This window comes from Amborella trichopoda, chromosome 3, assembly GCF_054954075.1.
Source record: "Amborella trichopoda isolate Santa Cruz 75 chromosome 3, AtrichopodaSantaCruz75HAP2 v2.0, whole genome shotgun sequence".
NCBI classification, from domain to species: domain Eukaryota; kingdom Viridiplantae; phylum Streptophyta; class Magnoliopsida; order Amborellales; family Amborellaceae; genus Amborella; species Amborella trichopoda.
The window spans coordinates 45144812-45169498 of record NC_142338.1 but is presented as its reverse complement, the minus strand read 5'-3'; the positions used below and the strand labels follow the sequence as shown (position 1 = coordinate 45169498).

The 24687-nt window shown below is 35.1% G+C and overlaps 1 protein-coding gene across 2 annotated transcripts; it reads right to left on the bottom strand.

Moving 5' to 3' along the window:
- Window positions 1–7088: 7088 nt before the first annotated feature.
- Window positions 7089–15578, bottom strand: LOC18443958 (protein BREVIS RADIX). Of its 2 annotated transcripts, none has more exons than XM_006854137.4 (6): window positions 15256–15578; window positions 9880–10011; window positions 9186–9589; window positions 8657–8792; window positions 7855–8246; window positions 7089–7417 (listed from the first exon to the last, which is right to left on the bottom strand). In XM_006854137.4, the coding sequence occupies exons 2-6, from the start codon at window positions 9985–9987 to the stop codon at window positions 7339–7341; spliced, it is 1119 nt and encodes a 372-aa protein (XP_006854199.1). In that variant the 5' UTR covers window positions 9988–10011; window positions 15256–15578; the 3' UTR covers window positions 7089–7338. The 2 variants fall into 2 exon arrangements, with proteins under 2 accessions (XP_006854199.1, XP_088716975.1); XM_088860849.1 differs by lacking the exon at window positions 15256–15578 and adding an exon at window positions 10253–10352.
- Window positions 15579–24687: the final 9109 nt, after the last annotated feature.

Here is a 24687-nt window from a genome sequence, read left to right as displayed (position 1 = left end):
TATCGCCTGATTAGCCCTGATGAGGGAGCAAACCGCCAATTTTAACCGAGGTCAATAATTGTAGGGCCATCAGTGAGATACGTAGTGACATAAATCCAAGTAATCCTAGGGTTTTGAGATAACGTAAATTTGGAAATGGAACTAATGGAAAAAGTTTATATACGGTTGCAACCTTAGAATGTAGAATTAAAGATGCGCGTCAATGTGGTTTTAATACTGAATAAAAGAAAATATTTCGAGTTTGAGAAATGGTGCGATGTATGAATATGAATAAAAGAAAATATTCTGAGTTTGGGAAATGGTGCGTCTTGCAATACGTAGGCTAGACTGTCCATTCTTAGAGATTACATGTCTTTACGAAATTAAGTAAAAAAAATCTACCCCAAAAATAATATTTTAGAGGGCTAAACTCATTTCTAAATGGACTCCAGGGGCCCATATTCTATCATAAATTGATCCTCTGAATTATTTCCAGCATGGAGATTATGCATATGAAAGATAAAATTTGAAAATTAGAAATAATAATTTTATTTAGAAAACATTTGGACTGATGGTTTCAATTGTTTTTAGATGGGCAGCTTGTTTGGACGGACAGCCAACATGAAATGATTGTTCATTTAAAAATAGGGTGCAAGTTGTACATAGCTGAGGCCCTAAACAATCAGCCAATATGAAATGATTGTTCATTTAAAAATAGGGTGTAGGTTGTACATAGCTAGGGCCCTAAACAATCAAAGTAAATCGCACCTTCAAATAATATTGAGAAATGTGGTTTTAGTACTGAAAATCTTTGTGATAGCTTTAAAATATATTTTCTATCTTTAATTAGAAAATTTTAAAAATAGTGTAGATCGAGTAAATCTATGAAAACTTGAAAATATTGAAAATTATTTTCATGATTTGAAATTTATGTCCATTATTTTTTCATGTCTATGCATCTTGATATTGAGATGATCAATTTGAGGATATCTGAGCATCAAAACCACCACCTCTAGTGAAATTTTGGAGGTGGGCTCTAATTTGATTGTTTAGAACTTAGGCTCCATATAAACTTTTTTTTTAAAACTAACTCACATTTAAAATAAAGAAAAACAATTTTTTGAGAAAAAATAAAGAAAAATAATTTATAAAAATAAAAGAAAGACAGTACCCAAAGTGACTTATGGCAGATTGAAAATTGATTATTGATCCTAAAAAGGGAGATTTATCTCTCATGTCAATTAATAAATTCCCCATATGAAAGTATATGATTTAATGTTGATCAGAGGTGCTGTGACGAGTAGTGAGCAAATGTACTCTTGGAAGGTGCAGATGTCAAGTAAAATTGAGTAGTTATAGACCGAGGTAGGGTGGATCAATGGTTCCATATTCGGATCAATGATTTTTTTAACGCTAATTTTCTTTTGTGAAAGATAGATAGTATTTTAGTGGAAAATTGTTAAAAAGAATGATTAGGATTTTTTTTAAAAAAAAAACAGGCAAAAGAAATTTGAAAATAGAAATATTTGTTTAGGGAAAACATATACTTTCCCTAATATATATGAGTTACATATTTTCTTCTTATCCAGCCATCCAATTTAAATGAATGGCCGAGGTTACTTATCTTAATATGTTACAAGTCTGCCACTGACTGTTTGATCTAGATCTGACATTACAAAGTATTTTATTTCTAATTATTTTGGTAAAAATCATGAGTATAAAATTTAATACGTGCCATCATCTCAATGGGCCGTACCTAAAAATAATATAAAAAATTATTTTTGAAAAAATAGAATGGCCAAAATACCTTTAAAATTTGTAGGGGTAGTTTGGTCATTTTATTTTATCGAGAATTTTTTAAATATATTTTATAGTTGCAAGTTCAAGAGAGGAGTAGAAATAAAACGGTGTATATTTGTGATATTTTGATTGGGGTAATCTTTGTCCATTCATAAAAACAGCTAGATGAAAGAAGTGTATAGCTTGTAGGAAAAATATAAAAAGCTTTTCATTTGTTTATTCCAAATAAATTGGAGGGTAGTTATAAGGCGTAAAAATTTGTGAAAAAAAGCATTGTGGGGATGTTTTCACAAAAAACCAGGACCAAGGATATATGCATCTTAGGGTTTTCAATAAGAAAAGCAGATTTTCGACAGAATACTGAGCTCCCTCCAGAAGCCTACAACGCACTTTTTCTGGTGAAGAGCTACTTGAGATGATCACCTTTTTTATATGAAATCTAGAGAGCTAAGAATCATTATATCATTTTATCTTTTTTTAATGAAAACTTAGATTTTAAGTTTTTGAATAATTTAATCCCATCTTTCAAAAATTAGATGGTCTCTGTTCAATCTTGAGAATATATCTTTAATCTCTAGACTATGGCATGTAACATGTTTGCATGTCTCATGTTCATATTATTTTATTCCCTCCAACATATTTGTACGTATTGCATGCTTTAAGACCCACACATACGAGGGTGATATAAATAATGGGTTATCTTAGGGTACTTTTGCACATGTAGTATTTTTTTAACATGCTTAACATAGATTTACTACGCTTGTTTTATAATAATTTTTTTTTAAGACGTATCATTAGGAGGTGTAGAACACATATTTCTATTAGAAATTATTACCAATTAATATTGTATGGAAGTGATGTTACGTTCCATATAGATGATATCATTCTTTATTATAATTAATAAATATTTTTTTAATTAAAACTTTCTATTTTACCTTTAGTTAATTACATAAACACTTTTAAAATAAAAAAATTAATACATTGTAGAGTAAGGGTATTAAGTATCAAAAAATATTGAGTGTACCAAGAAACTAATGAGTATCCTAACATAACCCCTAAATAACTTAACTAAAACATATATAACATGAAATTTAACTGGAAAAGTAAACTCATATTTTAATGAGTAGTATTTAGAAAAGGGAAAAGGTTTTAAAGAACCGAGGCTCTAACAATCAAATCAGAGCTTACCACAAAATTTCACTAGAAAAAGTTGTTTTGATGCCCAAATATCCTCATATGATCATCTCGACATCAAGATGCATGGACATGAGAAAAAAATAAATTTCAAGTTTTGGAAATAGTGCATCTTGTAACATATATTTAGACAGTCAATTTTCAAGTTTTTATAGATGTGCTCGATCTACACTATTTTTGAAGCTTTATATTTTATAATTAGAGATAGCGATATATTTTAAGGCTATCACAAAGATTTCTAATACTAAAATCACATTTCTCAATAATATTTGAAGGTAAGCTCTAATTTGATTGTTTTTTTTCAAATGGGAAAAGTTTATATAGAGCCGGGGCTCTAAACAGTCAAATTCGAGCCTACATAAAACATTTCACTAGAAGATATTGTTTTGATGCCCAAATATCCTCAAATTCATCATCTCGATATTAAGATTCATGGACATGATAAAATAATCGATTTCAAGTTTTGGAAATAGTGTATTTTGCAAAGTACTTTTGGACCGTCAAATTTCAAGGATTTCAAGTTTTCATAGATCTCTCGATCTACATTATTTCTGAAGCTTTAAACTTTATAAATAAAGATGAAAATATATTTTAAGGCTAACAAAATGATTTCTGATATTGAAACCATATTTCTCGACACTATTGGAAGGTAGGGTCTAATTGATTGTTTAGAGCCTAGGCTCTATATACAAACCGCACCCTTTTCAAATTATTTCTTCCTACCCGCCAGCCCCCCACCAGTTCTGACCTTTAATTATTTTAATCCCGTAAAACGCCTTACAGATTAGACCTTATCCCACACCCTTCCCCCACAACTCTCCCTGTCGTCACCCCCACCAACTCCTCTCTTCTTTTCTTCCTCTTCTTTTTTTTGTTTTTTTTGTTTTTTTTTTTTTTTTTTTTTTTTTCAAAAAATAGACTCTCATACTCTCCCTCTCTCAATATCTCACGGTATAAAGTATTTTTTCGATGAGTCGGTTGGGAGAGGGTCACCATCCTCGATCGAAATTGAGCATAAGATATAGTGTTACAAATTGTCAAGCCCTAGTACGGTCCCCATTCCCGATAGGAATTGAGTTTAGGACATAGTGTTGCAAATTGTCAAGCCCTAGTATTTTTCTGAGTAAACAAGACCGACCCCAATACTTTATTAGCCAAAAAAATACCCCAACGATTTCTTGGTCAAAATACCATCCAAAACCACTAGAAAATCTCAAGTCCTACAAATTTTTGTCCATCCATCTTCTTCTAAACCTTTTGGCGTTGTTTGGATATTTCGAAATACATTTCCATACATATTTTTATGTGGAGATGGCAGATTGGATTGAAATTTTGGGATAGATAAATATTTCCCCCAGTAGTTATTTTCGCTTAGAAATTGATTTCCAGATTTCCCTGCTATTGAAACATCCACTTTATAGAATACCATTTAATTCAGCCAAAACACCCCACGAATTAAAGAGAGGTCTTCTCAAATTTTATGTTCGAGAGATAGAGAATCTTAAAATTTTAAAGAATAACTTTATCTAGTTTTAGAGAGAAAAACTATCTCAAAGTTTTTATAGAGAGAGATCATACCAAATTTTAGAGAGAGAAGTATCTAAAAATGTTTCAGAGAGAGAAACTATATCAAATTTTTAAAGTGAGAAACTATGACAAATTTTAAGTCTTAGAGAGACAATCTCAAGAAATTTAGAGAGAAACTATATCAAAATTTAAGTTTTAGAGAAAGAAAGTATATTAAAAGCAGAAATTACAAATAACTCCCAAGAATAGAGTTCCTATGCAACTTACCCCCTCCAGATGTTTTTCTCTCACTTTTTATTCCAAATTTAACTTTCCTAACTAATACCCCCAAGTCATAGAAAAGGTAAAATGAAGACTAAAATACCCTCTAGAAAGCATGCAGTCTAGTACAAAATGGGGGCGGTCCAGCACTTTGCTTCTGAAAAACATTCGGTCCGGCACAAAATAAGGGCGGTCCAACACTTTGAGCATGTGGTCCGACACAAAGTAAGGGTGGTCCGGTACTTTGGGCATGTGGTCCAATACAAAATGGGGGCTGTTCGACACTTTGCTTCTCGAAAGCACACGATTCGACACAAAATAGGGTCAGTCTGGCACTTTGGGCATGTAGTCCAACACAAAATAGGGGTGGTCTTTGGGATTTTGAAAAGCATGCGGTCTGACAAAAAATAGGAGTAGTCTTGTACTTTGGGCATACAGTCCGGCACTATGGGCATTTTCGTTAAAAAAAATGATTTTTTTTATTCGGAGGCTATTTGTTAGAAAAATTCAATTTGGGGTAAACGTTGCTAAAAACTCTGTTGGGGGTAGGTTGCCTAGAAAGCCTCATTTTGGGGATTTTTATGTAATTTTTTCTGCATTAAAAATTTAAAAACTGTCTCAAATTTTAAATTTTAGAAAGTGCAAGTACTTGAAATTTTTTAAAGATTGAAAATATCTTAAAATTTAGAGAGAGAAACTATTCCAAATTTTAATTTTTAGATATAGAAAATACTTGAAATTTTTTAGGAGAAACCATCTCTAAATCTTGAAGAGGAAAACCATCTTAAATTTTAAGTTTTAGATAGAGAAAATATCTTAAAATTTTAGGGAGTATATCAAATTTTTGAGAAAAAAACTACCTGAAATTTTTTAGGAGAAAAACAATCTCAAAATTTTTAGAGAGAAAAACTATCTCATATTTTATATTTTAAAGAAAGAAATATCTTAAAATTTTAGAGGGAGTAACTATATCAAATTTTAAAGAGAGAAACTATCTCAAATATTTTAGAGATAACAAATGTATCAAATTCTGAGCTTTTGAGAGGGAAAACATCTTAATATTTAAGAGAGAAAAATTATATCAAATTTTAGAGAGAGAAACTATCTCAACAATTTTAGAGAGAAAAACAATCTTAAATTTTAATTTTAGAGAGAAAATATTTTAAAATTCTAGAGAGAAATTATATCAAATTTTAGAGGGAGAAACCACTTGAAATTTTTTTGAGAAATTATCTCAAATTTTTTAGAAAGAAACTATTTTAAATTTTAAAAATGATATTATAATAAATAATACAAAAAAAATATTTCACAAAATTTTTTTTTTAAAAAAAAGCCGTGAAATTGTTATGTATCCGTATATTCTTCGAAACGTAAAAATCTATTTTATAAGAAATACTTTTCTCAAGTTATACATTTCAAAAGAAATAGATTTTTTTCATGTAAGCATGCATCCAAACGTCACTTCAAAAACTCTAATTTCCCAGCGAACCCAATCAGATTCCACTATTTTCTGGCCAAAATTCCGGTCAAACTGGCTAGGAGAATCCCAATTACGTCAATAATTTGACGAATAAATAGAGCTCTTATGGAGCTAGTCCATTCTCCCTCTGCTTGTTTACATACAAAGGGAAATGGTTAAAATGGGATAATGACTGCGTTTAACGCCAATTATGAGGGGTTAATTATAAAACTGTGGGAATTAGGGGAGAAGGGGGACAGGAAGAAATAATGTGAAAAAGAGTAATGCAGCTAGATATTTAGAAGATTGGAGGGGATACTATGAAATTGATCCTGACTTTAGGAGGTAGTAAGATATTTGTTTCAAACCTTGGCAATTAATCCGAAAGAATCAAATTTTAAGTAATATAGTTTTTTAAAAAATTATTACATTTTTACTAAAAATATATTTTAGCTACAAATATAGACGTGTGCATTGCATGTGGATCTGGCAAGTAAGAATTGGCTCAAATCTTCATCTTCAAGACTGTGAAATAGAATATGTTGTTCGAGTGCGTGTGTAAAGAGGTATGTCCAGTGCAGACCCAAGCTTGACCCAGGTGGGGTGGGTGGGTCATGTCAAAATTACATTATAAGGTGATGCACACACATTGGATTGAGTTGATCCCAACCTGGACCCAAGAGTCTACTAACAGATTCTCAATGGGACCGGTGGCGTCAACCTGACCTGATTTTGAGCCCCAAGTTTTGAGAATGATTAGTTAACTGGAGTGTTGGCCCATAGCTATGGAGGCCCACAGTATAAGAGATTTGGACTAAATGAGTTTATTATGAAGAAAAAGATCAGTTTCTAAGGGACATGAGGAACAGAAGCAAAAATTAGAACCCATTCCAATAAATCAAAACATGAAGTACATCACTCTTTTTCTTTGCTGTATTGTAATTTAATCATGAATTTTCTATGTGAACGTTTCCCAGGTAAAGAAAAAGAAAGGGAAAAATTGGAACTCAAATGTCAAAAGGGAAAAATATTTGCCGCCTCCCACATGTATCCATGCAGCCCCCCACCCTCCAGACCTCCCGGCCTGACCATATCTATGCATTTTAATGGATGTGCTATCAGAGGTACTGAGCCTGTATTCTCTCTCTGTTCTCCTCCCACCAGAGCTTCGCATGGGCTTCTCCAAATCTTTCACGACTGCAAATAACCAAAACCCCGCAAGTCATTAGAATAAATCCTTTATTGAATGAAACATAATGGAAAATTAGTTATTTCCAACCAGCATTTTCTAGATAAAGTAATTGGGGTTGTAGATCATAAGACCATTTATTTTTGGTACAAAAAAAATCCACTACTGTTTGTAGGCACTCCTAGCTTACAGATTTTATATGCAAGGGCTGTAAAAACCGAATGGGCGTAAGAGTCACTATGTAAACTTGCAAAAAGGAAAGCAGTGACTGAAAATAAAACCGGACTTCTTCGAGTCATCATGACCCATCAGTGGGTTGGACAGTGATGGAGAGACGTTTTGTCTAGCTCAGATGATCGTACCTTCTCCATCATTGTCCAACAAAGCAATGAACAGTTTTGATCCCAATGAAAAGAGACTAAAAACTTAAGAGCCAAAAACCCACCTGAATCTGACCCTACGAAGCTCACGAGTCCCATCGGCCAGGGCCCTGATTGTAATGTAAACCCCAGGCTCATCCTGCTCCACCCACTCTGTTTCTGCCTCGCTTGCATTGCTATATGACACTGAGGCTTCATCCCTTGATGAGCTTGTAGTCCTCGAAGCATCTATTGATGAAGTCTCCCCTCTATTATTATTGTTAATGTTACTATTACTGTTAAAGATATGGCTATTGTAGCCACCATAACTGGAGCCAGCTGATGCCCATTTCTCTGCCGAATCTGAAAAATATCCTTTCCCAGTGGGTCGGTAAAAGTTCCGGTGTGTTCGCTCTTTGGCAAGAGGGGGTGTCACAGGGCTCTCTCGAGCTGAATTTACCCTAGAACTGGCATCTCTCTACATATCAAATATGGCAATGCTAAATATTAGTCAATTAAGCACAGTATAATATGTTAATAAGGTCCCAACCTTCTTCCTTATTTCAGTCCACAGTGTGGACCAGGACTTTGAGCCCCATTCGGGCCCAGACAGACCAAAGCCCAGTACCGGCCCATGGTCAGCTAATTGTAGGATTTGTGATCTAGAAGAAACCATTTTATGTTCTTTCTTGCACAAGTGCATCATGGTAACTGCAACAGGCAGTCCAATTTTTTAGAGTTCATCATGCTATATCATATAGCCGACCCCAAATGGTTGGGATAAGGCTTGGATGATGATGCTCATACTATATCATATAAGGATGATACTTGATCAAACTATTTGAAAGACATTCAGAAGAAAAGACTGTTGGGATTAAGAGATGGTACCTCATCCTCAGACCTTGGGGGAGTAGGAAGGTTGACTGCTTGGCGTGTGAACCTCTCCACATTGTACAACTCCATAATCCTGTCATAGTTCTCACCCCACCATCTCTGTGCTTGCCATTTATCAAATAGCTCACGGCTGTGGCATACCCCAAATCAAAGGAGAACAAGTTCAGAGATCAATTTGAAAGCCAAATATAAAAAGAATCAGTCAGTAAGAAAAAGAAGAGGAGGCAAAAATAATCAAGTTCAGAGAAACCAACTTCTTACTTTTTTCCCCACAAAAAAAAGAAGAATGGAACCCATTCCATAACACTATAAGACCAAGGAACCAACCACAACACCATTACAGGTGCAAACAGGTACGATTGGCCCCGACCCAGTCCTGACCCAGTATGCTCTGGGGCCGATCTGGCCCTGGACCCACCTACAGCTTTCTAGGGTCGACTGAGCAGCAGTCCAACCCTAAGGCCTGTAAGAAATTTAACATCTCCGGGAAAAAAAAGCAAAGGTGAGCAAACCATGAAATTACCTGAACCGTATCCTCTTCAAATCATTCCCACCTCCAGGCAATGAGACAAAGGTGATGAGCACACCAGGCTCAACCTGAGCCTGCCACTCCTTTGGCTCCTCCTCCTCTTCCAAGACCACACGACCCGATCCCACACCAAGCCCACTCGAACCCTCTAGGCTCAATGGTCTCTTGAACCTCGATGAATCTACTAGTGCATGTGGGTCTGAACCTTGGCTTGGAAAATCCCAAGCTGGTGTGGAGGAAGAGCTCCCTGGCCTATGATAGGCATAGCTTGATGGCTCTTCTGAGGCTGCATCGATGTCTAAGAATGGGTGCCGGCCCTTCCGATAAGAAGAGGAGCTACTGGTGCATGGCTTGCATTGCCGGTACGCACTCGAGAATTTCAAGGCCATGTCCTTTATCTGTGAATTTAAAGAGAGAAGTTTCAGCGTTTGAATCTTGAAGCTTGTCCCTCAGAAAAAGGAATTAGCCTAACACAAGGCAACCGGAGACAGAGAGATTCATGCAAACCCCATAATTTATAAGAAAGTGTGACAAAAGAAATGGCTCCAAGCTACCACGAGAAAAAGAGAGAAGGAAAAACCACAGAAAGAGAAATTGGGGGTTGGGGAGGCATGGAAGTTTTTTCCTCATCAATCAGAGTAAACTCACGACAAAGAAAGAAAAAAATGCGGAGAGAGAGATAAGGGACCTGGGCAGTGATGCTTTTGACACCATCTTTATTCCTTGGAGTGCCGCGTGCATTTTCCTCCTCTTCTCCATCATCCAAATGCTTTGAGCAAGCAATGCACGCCAGCATCCTTCCTTGCTGATGAAACCCGCCCTGTTAACAAAGAGGAAACCTCAATTCTCCCACAGAGTTGGCATTTCATTCAAGAGTATTCACAGAGAGAGAGAGAGCAATCCAACAACAGATACACTACAGAAGAAATTAAGAATGCTCCCCCAACTAAATTATTGTTCATAGCAATCCATTTATAAAGTAACAAATAAAAGGAGAAAATCAAAGGACCCAGCAATAATAACATCCTATATAGCAAATATGTATAGGACAGTTAGCCTACCTCCTTTGCTTTCCTTTACTTTCCCTTTTTCAATTTTTAACAGTCAATTTTTCCTTCTCTCATACTGAATGCCACTGTTACATAGTCAACTTGTATTGATTCTCCAATCTTGAAAAATAAATAATTTCAATCCCAAAAGACCTCTGCTATTGATGCATAGTTAGATACTCCACAATTACTTATCCAAAAATAAAAAATATACTTCACAATTTATTTCAAGGCTAATCCTTGAAAGAGTTTAACATTTTTGAAGGAGAGTTTTTTATGAACTAGAAAACCAAAGTTTCTAATTATCAGACCACTTTTGGCACTTTCATTAACTATTACCAACCAATTCAGATTGGAAACCAGTGTTGCATATCTGGAAAACATTAAATCTTAAACAGTTTTAGAGTCTTAAAAGTACATTTAATCTTTTCAGAAGCTCTCCAGTTTATGGAAAACAACTAATCTAGCAAAAGCTATGGAAAACAACTAATCTAGCAAAAGCTATGGAAAACAACTAATCTAGCAAAAGCTACTAAAAACAAATGGACTACAAACACAGAAGAAGCTCTTAACAAGAAGTAATAAATAGTTCTTGTACCCAATTGAATTAGAGGCTCAGAAAGCTGTAGTTTTCGAGCTGTTTCTTTTTTTTTATTTTAGCAGAGTGACTTAATCTTTTAAGCTTTCTTCCTTCGATCCCATCAATGTTTTCTTTATAGTTTATTTAGAATTCTCAACCAGGATCTGAACACTGAAGCAAGGCAGAATAGAAGTTCAGCAATGAAAAGTAGTTTAAGGCTTTAAAGAAAGAACAAAGAAAGACAGCTCAAAGTTAGCTAACTGAAAATGAAGGAGATGGCGACTTGCCCACATGTTATTAGTCCCACAAAACCACAAGGGGCTACGTGTATAGTAAATTCCACCCATGTTTTGGGTAAGAATAACATAAAGGAAAATTGTACCATGCGGCGGGGACCACATTTCTACATTTGCAGTCCTCGACGTATAAGCATTCATCTTAAAGATGGATGTAAGTAAGTGGTCTATCCAAAAACAATTGAAAATATCGGTCCAAATTATTTATTAACAAGATTATTATTTTTAATTTTTAAAATTTGTTTATTCTTTCATATTCATGATCTCAATGTTAGAGATTACGTGTCTTTAAAAACTAAGTCAAAAAATCCATCTCAAAAATAAATTTTTAAGAGGTGACTCATTTCTACGTGGACTCATAAAAACTGTGTCCATAACAAAAACATGGGTTCTAATAGTAGTCTTCACATAAAAATGAAAATGCGGACTCATTGTTTGCTCTAGGTTAGTAACCCAACCTATAGTTAGCAAGTCGGCAAGACTCATTGTTTGCTCTAGGTTAGTAACCCAACCTATAGTTAGCAAGTCGGCAAATAACAATGTGTTGGCAAACTAAAACACCAGTAATAAATTATTTTTATTCCTAAAAGTTGAATCCAAAACATTGGGTTAAACATAAAGATAGTGAATATTTCAAATTTAGCTTGGAGTGAAAAAATAGGATATGTGAAAATGACACAAGATAAGATTATGATTTATAACTATTGGATGGTTAGATTAAAACCGTTAAAAAATTATTTTATGTTCTTGCATAGTATCATTAGGGTAATACTTGTATCCAAATTTTGAATGTATCAACGCTATAGTGGTGCATATTTCAAGGGAACATAGTGGTGAATACTTATATTTTTTTTAAATACAATTTTTTTAGGGAACATACGGTGAATATTTTCAGTGGAATTTTTTGTTTCAATCAAGATTCTTAATTTAGTCCCACTTTTAACATGCTTATCTCTAAACCAAAATCCAATAATATTAAATTATGAAAGGATAAAGTTACATGGAAGAAGTTTTTTAAAAAAGTTTTTTCAAAAAATATAAGATACATATTTATATTGGCTCATTTAAAAAAACAGAATTTTTTAAAATCTTTTAAAAATAGCAAAATTCTTAACAGATTGAAAAAATCAGAGATTTTTTGAAAAAAATATGTTTTGATGTAAGATCCAACCAAGAAATTCTATACCATGGGACCATTTATCTCTATCGAAAGGAAGTCATAATTACTCATAACCCTTAAAATTGGATGGCTTAAAGTGTATCACAAAATTTCAATTTTTTTTTTTAAGTCCAATCTACGACACTCTTACAGCCACCAGATTTAAAACGTATCAGCATTGAAGAGTGACTGTGACCTCATCTTTCTAATGATAAATGGCCTCGTTGTATACTTTTTCAACCACCCAATTTGAATAAAATATGGGAAAAGAGTTCCAAAAATAAATAGACTCTTCGTGTACTTTTTCACTTTCAAGGGACACGGATCGCTATTGAGTCCAGAGAATGTCCGCGAAAAATGAGCAGAGCAGCGCCATTAACGAGCATTGTCTGAACAGCACCTACCCAACAATATGTTTGTCCCTGCGTGGAGAGAGACAAGATTCCCATTCGAAAACGACTACACACATGTGGGGGAAACCAGAGGGTTGTGGTGAGTGCTGCTGACTTAACTTGTGAGTCTCCTCACCCATCAGACGTCCATTTTCAAAATATGACATCCAGAAAAGGCAACATACACCGTAAAAGACAAAATTCAAAAATAATTTCTTTTTTTTTGAAAAAGCTACCAAAAGTCACCATATTGATTGAAATTAGTAAATCCTAAATTTTTATATCTAAAATCTTTGTTAAAGATGGATTTTGGTGGGTTACTCACATGCATAGGTGAGTTCGCTGACACAATAAAACTTTCCTTATAAAATATCGCACGATACGGAGTAGCGTTCGAAAAATCGAACCGGCTTTCGGCCGGTATCAAGTAATCGGTAAACCGATTGGTTCAACGGGTTTAACCTGATAAGTCCCCTCTAGTTAAAAATGTATTAAAAAATAAAATAAATATAACAAATTTAAAAAATATGAAAAATATATTTAAAGCATCATTGTACATTGCACCTCCAAATAAAATTGTAAATTAATAAAAATAAATAAATATATTTCTACTCAAGAGTATTTTTGAAATTTTTCAAAAAGGGAAAATGTAAAAATAAGTGGCCAAAACATTTTTCGATCTTTACGGAAATGATGAAAAAAATTTAAAAAAAATGCATTACAAACAATTCACTTATTTTTTAGGATTTTATATATTTTTAAAAATACACAGCTAGATCACCAAGATCGGCCAAAACCAAAACCAACCAGTGATTGATTCCGATCTAACAGGCCGGTTCCACGATGCATAGATTTGTCTGCCAATGGTAATTGAAAAAACCCTCAACTAATACAAGAATGACCAAACAATTCTAAAAATTTCAAAATTACACATCATTATTAATCATGGTGTTTTATACTACGGGATCATTTATCTTTTAGGACAAAAACCACACTTAATCCTAACCACCAGATGTCCAATTCGATGATTTGGATATATCACAAAGTTCAATAAATGTTTTGTTGGGCTTTGAGTTTAATCACAAGTACACTCGCAACAATTTGATTTCAAAATTGATGGTCAAAATGGTTGGGACCTCCTTTCTTGTGCCAAAAAGTAAATAGCCTCTTGGTATACTTTTCCATTAATTATTAAGGGTGCAGTTTGCATAAAGTTACAACCTTAATCAAAGTAATGACTAATAAGCACCTCTAAATTTTGTCTATGCAATTTTAGTATAAAATTTTTTAAGATGGCGCGAGAAATCAATCATTTTTTTCGTTACTTATAAAATTTTAAATTCTAAAAATAATTCAAATAAAAAAGATCTATAAATCGATGAAAATCTTGAAAATAGACTGTGGACATGACACATTGCAAATAAATTATTGTCCTTATATTTATATGGACCCAAAAAAATGAATTGGATGGATGATCTATGAACCGTATTAATTGGATGTCCTCACGAAAAAGGCTAAGAAGACCACCAGTCTTCATCGATATTACAAAAGCGACAGGGATCACAAACAGTATTCCCGCTTAAAGCTTTCCATTTTCAAACTTCGAAAATTCAGATTTATCATTTATGCCCTTCGTTTCCACCAATAAAACGCCAGCACCAGAGAACTCAGCGAGGGTAAAATCGTCACAAAAGAGAAATATAGGGTGGCGGGGATTGTGACATTTGGGTAAATGATTGGGACACTTTTTGGTGCACTAGATGTAAGACAATAAATAAATGCACGTTAAAAATTAAATTCCTTTAATTTAAATAGTCGTAGTATTCGATTATTTGAAAATAACAAATTGAAAAAAAGAAATAAGTAGGAAAAGGTAAAGGCATTCAAATGCTGATTAGAATGGAAACAAAAAGGACAAAAAGCAACGGAAGAGGGAGACGGAAATGGGTTGGGTTCCTAACTTTTTAATTTTTTATGATCTTAAACCAATGGAAAGAGAGACCTCTTAACTAATTATTGATTAATGACGCTTTAGTCATTTCCAAGCCTTAAAACACAGAGAGAAGAGAGAGATTTTTAATCAGTGGAACTTTAGGAGGAAAGACTTGCATTTCTAGAGAGAGAGAGAGAGATTTTCATGCACTAGTTGGCATAGTAACCAAATAAAAAAACAAGCAAATTTTAAGAAGGTAAATCAATGGCAAAGGATCATTTCTGAACTTTCTCAAAAAATGAGAGAAAACAGTGAAGCCCAACCCCCTACCCCCTCTTTGCTGAGGGAAATCAAATAAAACACACATAAATTTCAGCTCAAAAGACCTCAAATCAAGCGATGACCGCCATTTCAAATAACGGAAAAAACCAGACGTCCTCGTCTGAAAAGAAAATAATCCACCAGAATTTATTCATGTCAAAAGAAAATCAGATTTCAAGAGTAAAGGATTCATTTTCGAACGAAAAAAGGGGCTGTCGAGATATTTTACGCTTTTGAAGACACCCATTTCAACTATTTCGAAATTTCAAAAAACCAGGGTCGGTAATAGGAGATGGACCATGCAAAAAACGAAATGATGGTATGTAAACAATACCTCAGTGGTTTTCCGGAGAGTCTGTCCACTCAAGTTAGTGGAATATGAGCAGAGGGAGTGGTTTACGGCGGTATTTTGGTTGTTTCCGGCGAAGTTTGGCCGTCTTCAGACGAGATTCCGGTGGAGTTTATGAAATAACTCCGCCTGTCTGATATTGTGGGCGGGTGCCCGACCTTACTGTACTTTTTGGCCCAGAAATGAATACGGCGAAGGCTTTTCGTCGCTATTTATAGGGAACGAAATATATGTACATAATCCTTTGGATTTTTTAAAATTGTGACCGAAATGCCCTTGAGGCCGATTGCCACAAAACCATCCATTTTGGGCTACATGGATTCCCTTACTTATTTTAGGTAGTTGAAAACTGTGTTACTAATCCTACTAAATGACGATTTCTAATTTGTTAGTGTGCTATCGATTGCGTCTCAAACAGTTTGCTACCACCTTGAGCTCCATTTGATGTTGATGATTGACGGTTGGTATGTATGGGTCCTAGTGTTCACATTCCTTGAGAAGAGGGTGATGGACATTGAGATGAAAAATGCAGTCCTTTGCTGGCATCGGACGATTGCGCATGCGCTAGCACACTATTTGAAATTCAATTGATAGCAAGAAACACTTGCCCTGTTTTGTGTTCTAGAAAGCCCGTTATAATGACCGTTTTAATTTCGACCAAATTTCTCGAGATTTTATGTACAAAAAAAGTCATGTTTGTTGCATTTGGGAAAGAGAAATTATGTGAGAAGACCGGCAAATCCCGATTTTGCCTACGATAAAAATCAATGTGTGATATGCTATCATCATCATCATCAAAGCATTTTCTCAACACGTGATATGCCATAGAGAAAAATAGAAAAGAGTGTACTGGAAGATATATAACTTTCAAAATCATTGTAAGAAAAGCAATAAGGCGTGCCACGTCTTACGAAAACTATTTTCTGAGGCGACTTACGTCACTCCGAACTTAAATGTATTATTAATGAAAAAGCTTTGGTTTATAATGGTGTCATTTACATGCATGTATGCTGCATAAACATCCTTAGCCGTCCAATGTCAACAACAAATGTTCGAGATTAATTGTTTCTATCATCATCGTCGTCAAAGCCTTTTCCTAGCTCGTGATATGCCATAGAGTGTATTGGCAGATATATAACTTTCAGAATCATTGTAATAAAAGCAATAAGACGTGCCACCTCTTGCGGAAACTATTTTTTGAGGCGACTTACGTCACTCCCAACTTAAATGTATCGTTAATAAAAAAGCTTTGGTTATAATGGTGCCATTTACATGCATGTATGCTACATAAACATCCTTAACCGTCCATTGTCAACAAGAAATGTTTGAGATTGATCGTTCCTTCAATCAAGCAAAAATTTTGTCTAAATTAACAAGTGAATACAAATGAACAATTCATTTTGACCGTTCATGTTGAGAACAGATGGATGATGATTTATGTACCATAACGTTTATATGCTGAATGGTATCACGGCATGCGCTGCGTTCACACGGGAAATATACTGTGATATAGGCTCGAGTATGATCTATATTATCATGGGAAAGTATATTATACTTTGGTGTGTGCAAATACATATGGTCGCAATATGCATTAAACGATTAGGTCAAGTTGATTAGGATTTTTCAATCAAACTCAAGAATTCGAACTCTTAACATCTCTCAACCAAACTGATATGTCTATTGCAAAGTACATGAGCTCAACAGATCGGGTTTTTGTATCGTGAAATTGTTTTTTCATGTAGTTAGATGCGGGAATGTTTTCACACTAATTAACGGTCAATTGGTGTGAAAAGTTGTATTGGGACCGATTGTGGTGAAAGTACTCCCAAATCTAAAGATAGGAAGGAATGTTTTTCATATGAAAATACTATCCAAAAATTATTTTAACACGAACCAAACATACCCTTGATTTCACCGCATATTAGTTATAAGTTAACTTAGCATGAGGGAGTTGTGTATCATGTCATAGTTTTGTTAGGACTAACAACAGGTCGAGCTGCCCTAGTCCCCCATAGGGTCGGCCAATGCCTCGCCTAGCCCTGACCCAACCAAAGAGACCTTAGCATGGGCCTAACCTGCCCTACAATGCCAAGTCGGGCTTAGCCAGGCCAAGTAAAATAAAAAATATATAAAAGAACAAAAATTAAAGAACCACCCCGGGGCAGACCCAGGCCCGGACAAGCCTTGGGCCGTGGTTTCTCAGCCCTGTCCTGGCCCTTGGGCCGCATTACATGGTGCAGGCCTTAATTTTCGAGGGCCAGGTCTCATATGCTTTTGATGTTCCACGATGTTACTAAACTCGGCCGCACACTCCTAAGTCCTAACTATTCTTGGACATAGCTGGCAGTTAAATGAAGTTTCATTGGTCAAAAGAAGATAAAATTACCAATTTGTCCCCACTCGATAATCTGTCTATCGTACAAAAGAATGCGGCCCTACTCGGAAGTCTATCAAAATTTGGGGCATAGATTTCTTTCCACTTTCCTATAAATTGACCAATATGCATTTCCTTCTTTTTATAGCTCTCGATATGACCAAACCGTCCTTCAAGGGCTAGGACCCAACCCTGTTATTGAATTTTCAAACAAAACTCCCTTTCACTCTTTCATCACCACACACACCAATGCAAATAATATATAGGTACTTTATCATGTTTTTTGGGTAATTCAATGGCGAAGATAGTCCCCTACCAGTTTTTTTTCGAATAGAATAGAGAGTTAACTCTTTTGAAGGTGTCACTGGGTGGTATCAGCATTGTAACTTGACATGGGGGTGCTACCACCACGACTCAGACCCTTTCACTCTATCTTTTGTATAATGTTGATCATGAAATCCATCAAAATAATTGCTTGAAGGATAACCTACCAAACTTCATCTAAGAGATGAAGTATTTATCATTTTACCTATTTATTTGGATTTAATTTAAAAAATTCCATCAAAATATACATCATCATGACGATATAGTCAAAAATTAAAATGTCAAATAGTTGATAATTTCATATTTAAAATTTTCCCTAAATTCCCAAACCAACTCACTAAGTTTATTTGTATGTATTATGTACATAGCAAGTGGCTGCACACATGATCTTGTTGCCTCGTCTGTGCACTACATAAGAATGTTGATGGGTCTCAACTTTCAACCATGTTGAAGGGAAATAATAAAAGTGATCCCATCAATTTGCCTAGAGAGAAAGGTATTGGAGTCAAGACAATGACTTGTAGAACCAAGAGAGAGAAATTAGAATGGAGAACATGAGCAATTTTTGCTCTTTTGTGAAAGTATTTGGTTAAATTTTGCATCATTAACCCATTCACACTACATAGAATATGCATGTTGGGAAGAAATAGCCTTCATAAAATAGAGTTGAGAATAAAGGCGTATTTGATTTTTGGAAGATGTAATTCCGAATTTGCTTCTTCTAATAAAGTTGATATGTTAAGTTCCTAGAGCAAGTGATACCAAAATTTTAGCAAGTGGATACATCATATTACCACTTCTATGTTACAGTATCAAAAGAGTTACGTGCTTCTATATCTTGTATTAAAAGTAGATAGTTTTATCATCATCATAGTTTTTCTTTCAATTAATTAAATTAATTAAAGCCTATTGTACGAATCTTGACTTGTTATTTTATTTCAAAATAATTAATCTTTTTATATATTTCTTTTTTAAAAAAAAAAATTGATCATTTTTTATGAGGTCACTCGAGAGATCCCAGGGCATTTTCGTCTTTTTCGACAAGGCTAATACCTTACCCCCGAATCCTAACCTCTCCTAAAAAGGGCAATTTTTAGTAATTTCTTGAAAACCGAGGATCATTTTTGAGATTCCCGATACCGTCAGAGTATCTGATATCTGAGTCACGGTACTTAACCGGTCACGTCTGGTACGGCCTCAGTGCATCAGGAACCCGACCGGCTACCGCAAGTCACATCGAAGCCCGTACAAGGGCCTTTGGCGGTGTTGACCGGCCGAACCGGTCGCGATTCGAGGCTTTAACTTTAGATCTGCGTCGTTTGCTTTATTCTTAGCTTATTAAAGGGGCATGGGGCTTCGTGAGAAGGGGCAGTCTAAAGAAGCAGACTGCCACGTGTCATTTTCTCGCGTGCCTGCCTTTCTTAAAAGAGAGTTTCTAAGTCCTTCTGACCCAAGAAAGGGATAGTCAAAAAAAGCAAAAAGAAAAGAAATTTGATAAATAAAGGAAAAATAAAAATTTGAAGAAAAAAAAAGGAGGGAAAGGGATTTCCTGTTTGGACCTTCGGTCGCATGGTAATTGGAGGTCTGTCCCCACGTGCTCCATCTGGTTTTGTCTCGAGGACTATCAGTTTTGGCTCAACCTTCCATAGAGAAAGCAAATTGTGGAGAAGAAAGAGTAGTAGATATCTCTTTCAAATAAAGAAAATTTTGAAATTTTGAAGGGAAAAAGAGTATTGATCTCTCTTTTATGGAAAAAGTATAATTTGGATCAAATTAAAGGGCAAGGTTGGCGTTTACGCCCTGGTTTAAAAAGTCGGACTCGGTTTTGACTCGGCAGTGGATCGATCCTGAGTCCCTTCATCCGACTCGATGGCGACCTTGGTAATTTTAATAACCAAAATTTTAAAATTGAAGAATTGGGATGCTTGAGCAATTATAGGGATTTCTATCTCGAAATCCAGTAGATTTTACTCTTGGAGTTTTGGCTTCCAATTGGAGCCAACTCGAGTGAATCACGAGTTGGTGAAGCCCAAACAAGCTGACATTGGGATTATTTATAACAAGATCATTTACTTTTTGTATGATGAAGTCACAACTATTTCCATTTATTAGATATCAAATTGGACCGCTTGGGGTGAGTTATGAAGTTTGAGAATTTTTTTATGGAACTTAGTGTCTAATGAATGACACTCGTACCATTCATTTTGAAATTTAAAAGATAATAATGATTGTGACTTTCTTGTACAAAAAGTAAATCATCTATTTATAAACAATCTCTTAAACATTCAGGATTTAAAAAATATAGCTCTCAATTAAGAATAATTGATTCAAAATTACTAGGGAGTATTTTTGCTCTTAGTTAGAATAGTGAATAGGTATGGTTTTGATAGACTCACCCCAATTCCGGCAAAAAAACAAGTGAGCCAGTCAAGAAACCTTTTGATTCCAACCCATTTTTTTTATTGATTTTAGTGATTTTTACTTTTTCAAAATTAAAAATATTATTGAAAAGGCCTATTTCCATGTTAGAGAACCGGTCTTCCTATCTGGGTTTCTAATAAGTGTTAAACATGCTTCACAACATGGATAGAAATGTCCTTCGATATTTTCCACCCTATCCTCAATCTATATCTATATGATCAGCGGTGATCTCTATCTGTCTAACCTATGTTTTCCCCACCGCCCCCCCTCTCTCTCTCTTGTATTCTCTAGCTCCATACACACTCTCAGGCCTGCTTATCGGGGTGGCGATGGGTCGGGTATGGGACCCAAACCCAATCTATCGGGTCTAAAAGTTAGACCCATACCTGTACTCGTTGAGTCCCGGGTCACTCCCATCAGGTCCTGGATCTGGTTGGGTCCATTACACCCTCACTATGAGCTTTATTTTTTATAGTCTATAATGGTGAACAACAGATAACTGATTTTTAAAGGGTGGATGATTAGAGAGAGAGAGAGAGAGAGAGAGAGAGAGAGAGAGTGAGAGAGAGAGAGAGAGAAAGACATTCGAGATCCAGATGGAGAACTATGTCTCCAAGAAACTAAGAGAGGGAGAATTGTAGAGAGGAATGATGGTGATGGGGTTTGGCTATTTGGAGAACTACGGGAAGACAAAAAGTATTGAAACGATTTTAGGGTTGAGGCTTTTGCCTTTGGATAAACTGAAAATTCGGGTATGGGTACTAGTCGGGTCGGGTATAGGAGGACCCGTACCATGACTAGGAACTATTTGGTTATCTTTTATTGGACCCGAATCCTACCTGTGGGTCCAAAACTTAGATCCATACTTGGACCCATGTCGGGTATATCTGAAGGATATGGGTCGGGTCCGGGTCCATTGCCAACCCTACCCGCTTAGATGACAATGAAATTGACTATCTCATCTAAAATTGGTATTCTTTAAATAATGTTATCTTGTTAGATATTTGGTACAACTCCTATACTATGCATAATATTACTTAATTAAATTTCTAGATATTTTTCAGCTATTTTGGGCATTTTCGTAAAAAATATGTGATTTTCAGCAAATTATAATGAATAAAGTACAAATAGTTTTCATAAATATAGATTTATATGGGGCTTTTTTTTGCATCAAAACCATCTTTTCCAATAAAATTTTGAGGTGCACCTTATCTTAATAATACAACATTGACCCCTTGTATAAACTTTTTCCCTTAAATTATTCCCACTACATGTACCATTGTTTGCCAAGTTAGCCTGGTTTCTGAAATAGACATACAATTTTGGTTTTTTTTTTTTTGTAATTTAGTTGGGAAGACATGCCCTACCCGATTTTTCAAGTAGATTAGGAGTTCGCTTTTTAAATATCTGAGTGTTCATTGGGTGCTTGCTGCAAACTCCAATACTTCAGTATAGTCATGTAATTTAGAATGTATTTGCATGGTCTTTGGTGACAGAGTTATGCCCCCAATTTTCTTTATTCACCGGCGTCAGGGAGGTTAAGTGGCCGCCAATATGGTGCACAACAATGAGCCATGCCATTTGGTAAACTATATTTTTGCTAAAATAATTGTCATTAGTTATTTATACCCTTCTAATAAAATAGTAAAAGAAAGAATATAAAGTCTATGACGTACATACGGAAAGAATCAAGGTTTGGGCAAAAATAAAGGAAAGGAAAATTAATGTAGAAAATAAAATGAGTAAAACACAAAGAGAATTGTGGTGAGCAGGATCTTGCAATTTGTACCCCTTTTATATCATGCATATATCCAAGAAAAAATGTACTTTTTAGATTTTGTATCCGACTTAGCTCTTTTCTGCTTTGGAATAATGTAATACACAAAAAAAAGAATAATCAATTGATTTACCTGTCCAATCCTTTTAGACGTCTTGTAGTTAATAGCAACAATGGTAAACCCGATAGTTAGGAACCTACTATTTGAAATGCTTCTAACTAAAAAAAAGTGCTTGAACCCAGTGGTAATCAATATAAACCTAGTACGCTCAATAATAGTACGATTCATCATCTCAATAACCTGTTTTTTGGGAGCTGTCAACTATCTAATAATACCATGCTCACTATAAAAATTTTAAATTTACTAGAAAACATTTATCTCTCATTATTAGTTATTAAATACTTGATGCTCTTGTCTTTCTGATTTTCACCGATTTCTGAATCTATTGTATATTATAAGTAACATTTAAGTATTCCTCTCATTTATTATCAAGTCTCTTTTCCCCACTCCACAATGCGTCCCTCTCTCTTCTCTCTTCTCACATCTCTTACTCTCAACACTAAATTGCTCGTGGAGAAAGGGGATTCTTTCCCCACTGGACTACCCCAAAAAAAATAAAAAATAAAAAATAAATAAATATGCTCTCACTTTGGCAATTCATTCTCACTTTACCTTGTATGAAGTGCTGGACTTTTAAGGTTAAAATATTTAAACTTTTATTTTTTGGTAGTTTAAGCTCCTTCTTAGTGCACTTCTCTTCTGGTCGACGTGTTACGGTTTTGATTTATACTTCATCTTTGGCAGATTTTTCTTGTCATTATCAAGTATCGTATGGTCACATATGGAGTCACACAGTAAAATTTACTCTATTGGGCTGATGACCTACTTATAATTGTTTTTAATTATAATTTTGGAATATACTTAAAATCACCATGTAATTAATAATTTTATTTTGAGCATTACAAACACTTTGATCGAATTGTTAGATCTATTGCCAACAATTCGATGGTCTCTATCATGGTTTCAAAACTCGGCCGAGGCAACTCAGACTCAGCCGAGTAACTTGGCCTCGCCCTATGGACGAGGCTAGTTTTAGCCGAGTAGGTTGTACATAATTGTTTAAACTTTAAATATATTATCACAAAAACCAACACGCCCGCTTACAACGTTCTATATTAAGATGGCACTAATAATATATATATATATATATATATATATATAACAATGTATTTTTTTCTATTTTTTTAAAGAAAAAGAGCTGGACTTGGATGAGTTACTCGGACTCGCCTAATTAAATCGCCTCGACCAAGTCCCGAATACTTTGACTGAGTCGATTTTTTGAACACCGGTCTCTATTTAAACTTATGATGTTACTTTGGCGAATGCATAGAGTGTGATTTTTTGTTTTCCTTACTTTCTTTTGAGGTTGGTCCTTAGGGAAGGATAGGACTAGACTAAACAGTTTGGCCCTTGAGATCAGCCCGACACTAAACAACCAAGGTCCTGACCACCAAAATTTAGCTCGAGGGATGGGTCCAGGCTTGAAATCTAGGCGCCTGGGTTTAGGCCATGGGTCATGGCCCTGCGTGACCTAATATGTTGCTTCTAATTTTTTTCCAAGTTACAATCCAAACTACCTTGGCCCAACTTGATCCCCCCTCAAAAAGGTTGGGCTGCGCAACCTAAGAAAAGAGTAGGACTGGACCTAGCCGAGCCTCTCTTGCCCTAGTTAGTATCAGGCCTAAGTCACATCCCTATTGGCCCGGTTCAGGTCAAAGCTTAGGCTATCCTTGGCATGGCCCTGGTGGGCGTGTTGCCACCCTATGAAAAGTTTATATAAGGTTGTAAATACACCTCAAAAATCCTCTAAAAGAAGGTATCCCGATATTGGAGAACATCTCGAGATATGTGGATATGAAAGACAAAAAATTCTCTACGTCCTAAAAATGGAGCACATTATAAGAAGTTATTTGTAACTTTTTTTTTATTTTTTATTTTTTAAGATTTTCAAATATTTATTCTTCTGCCCAATTTGTGACATTTTTGAAATTCTAGATTCGAGATAAAAATAAAATTTTAAATCATCAGAAGGTTTCGGACATATCACTGAGCAAATTTTAGATGTACTTACTTCTACAATACAAAGAGGGGCCCTGTACGAACCTCATCCTATAGAACTTGCTTCAGTGGGGAGCATACAATCTTTCGGCAGGTGGTGCGTGAAGGTGTTTCTATAGGAGCATATTATATAGCTACGACTTTGGATGAAAGAGCTAATTAATAAGAGTTATTTGTTATGAAAATTTGGGAATTTATCTAAAAATTATTTGATGTTAGTTTAAAAACTATTTGGAATTTTGATTTTGAGTTTGTAAAAAATTTGACACTTATTTTTTCACATGTATTACATGCTCCCGTGGGAGCATATGTTACACTTACTACCCCAGCGAAAGTTACTTGGGAGGATTTTCTTCAATTTGAAATTTAGGAATCCATCTAAGAATTAGCGTTAATCTTTTA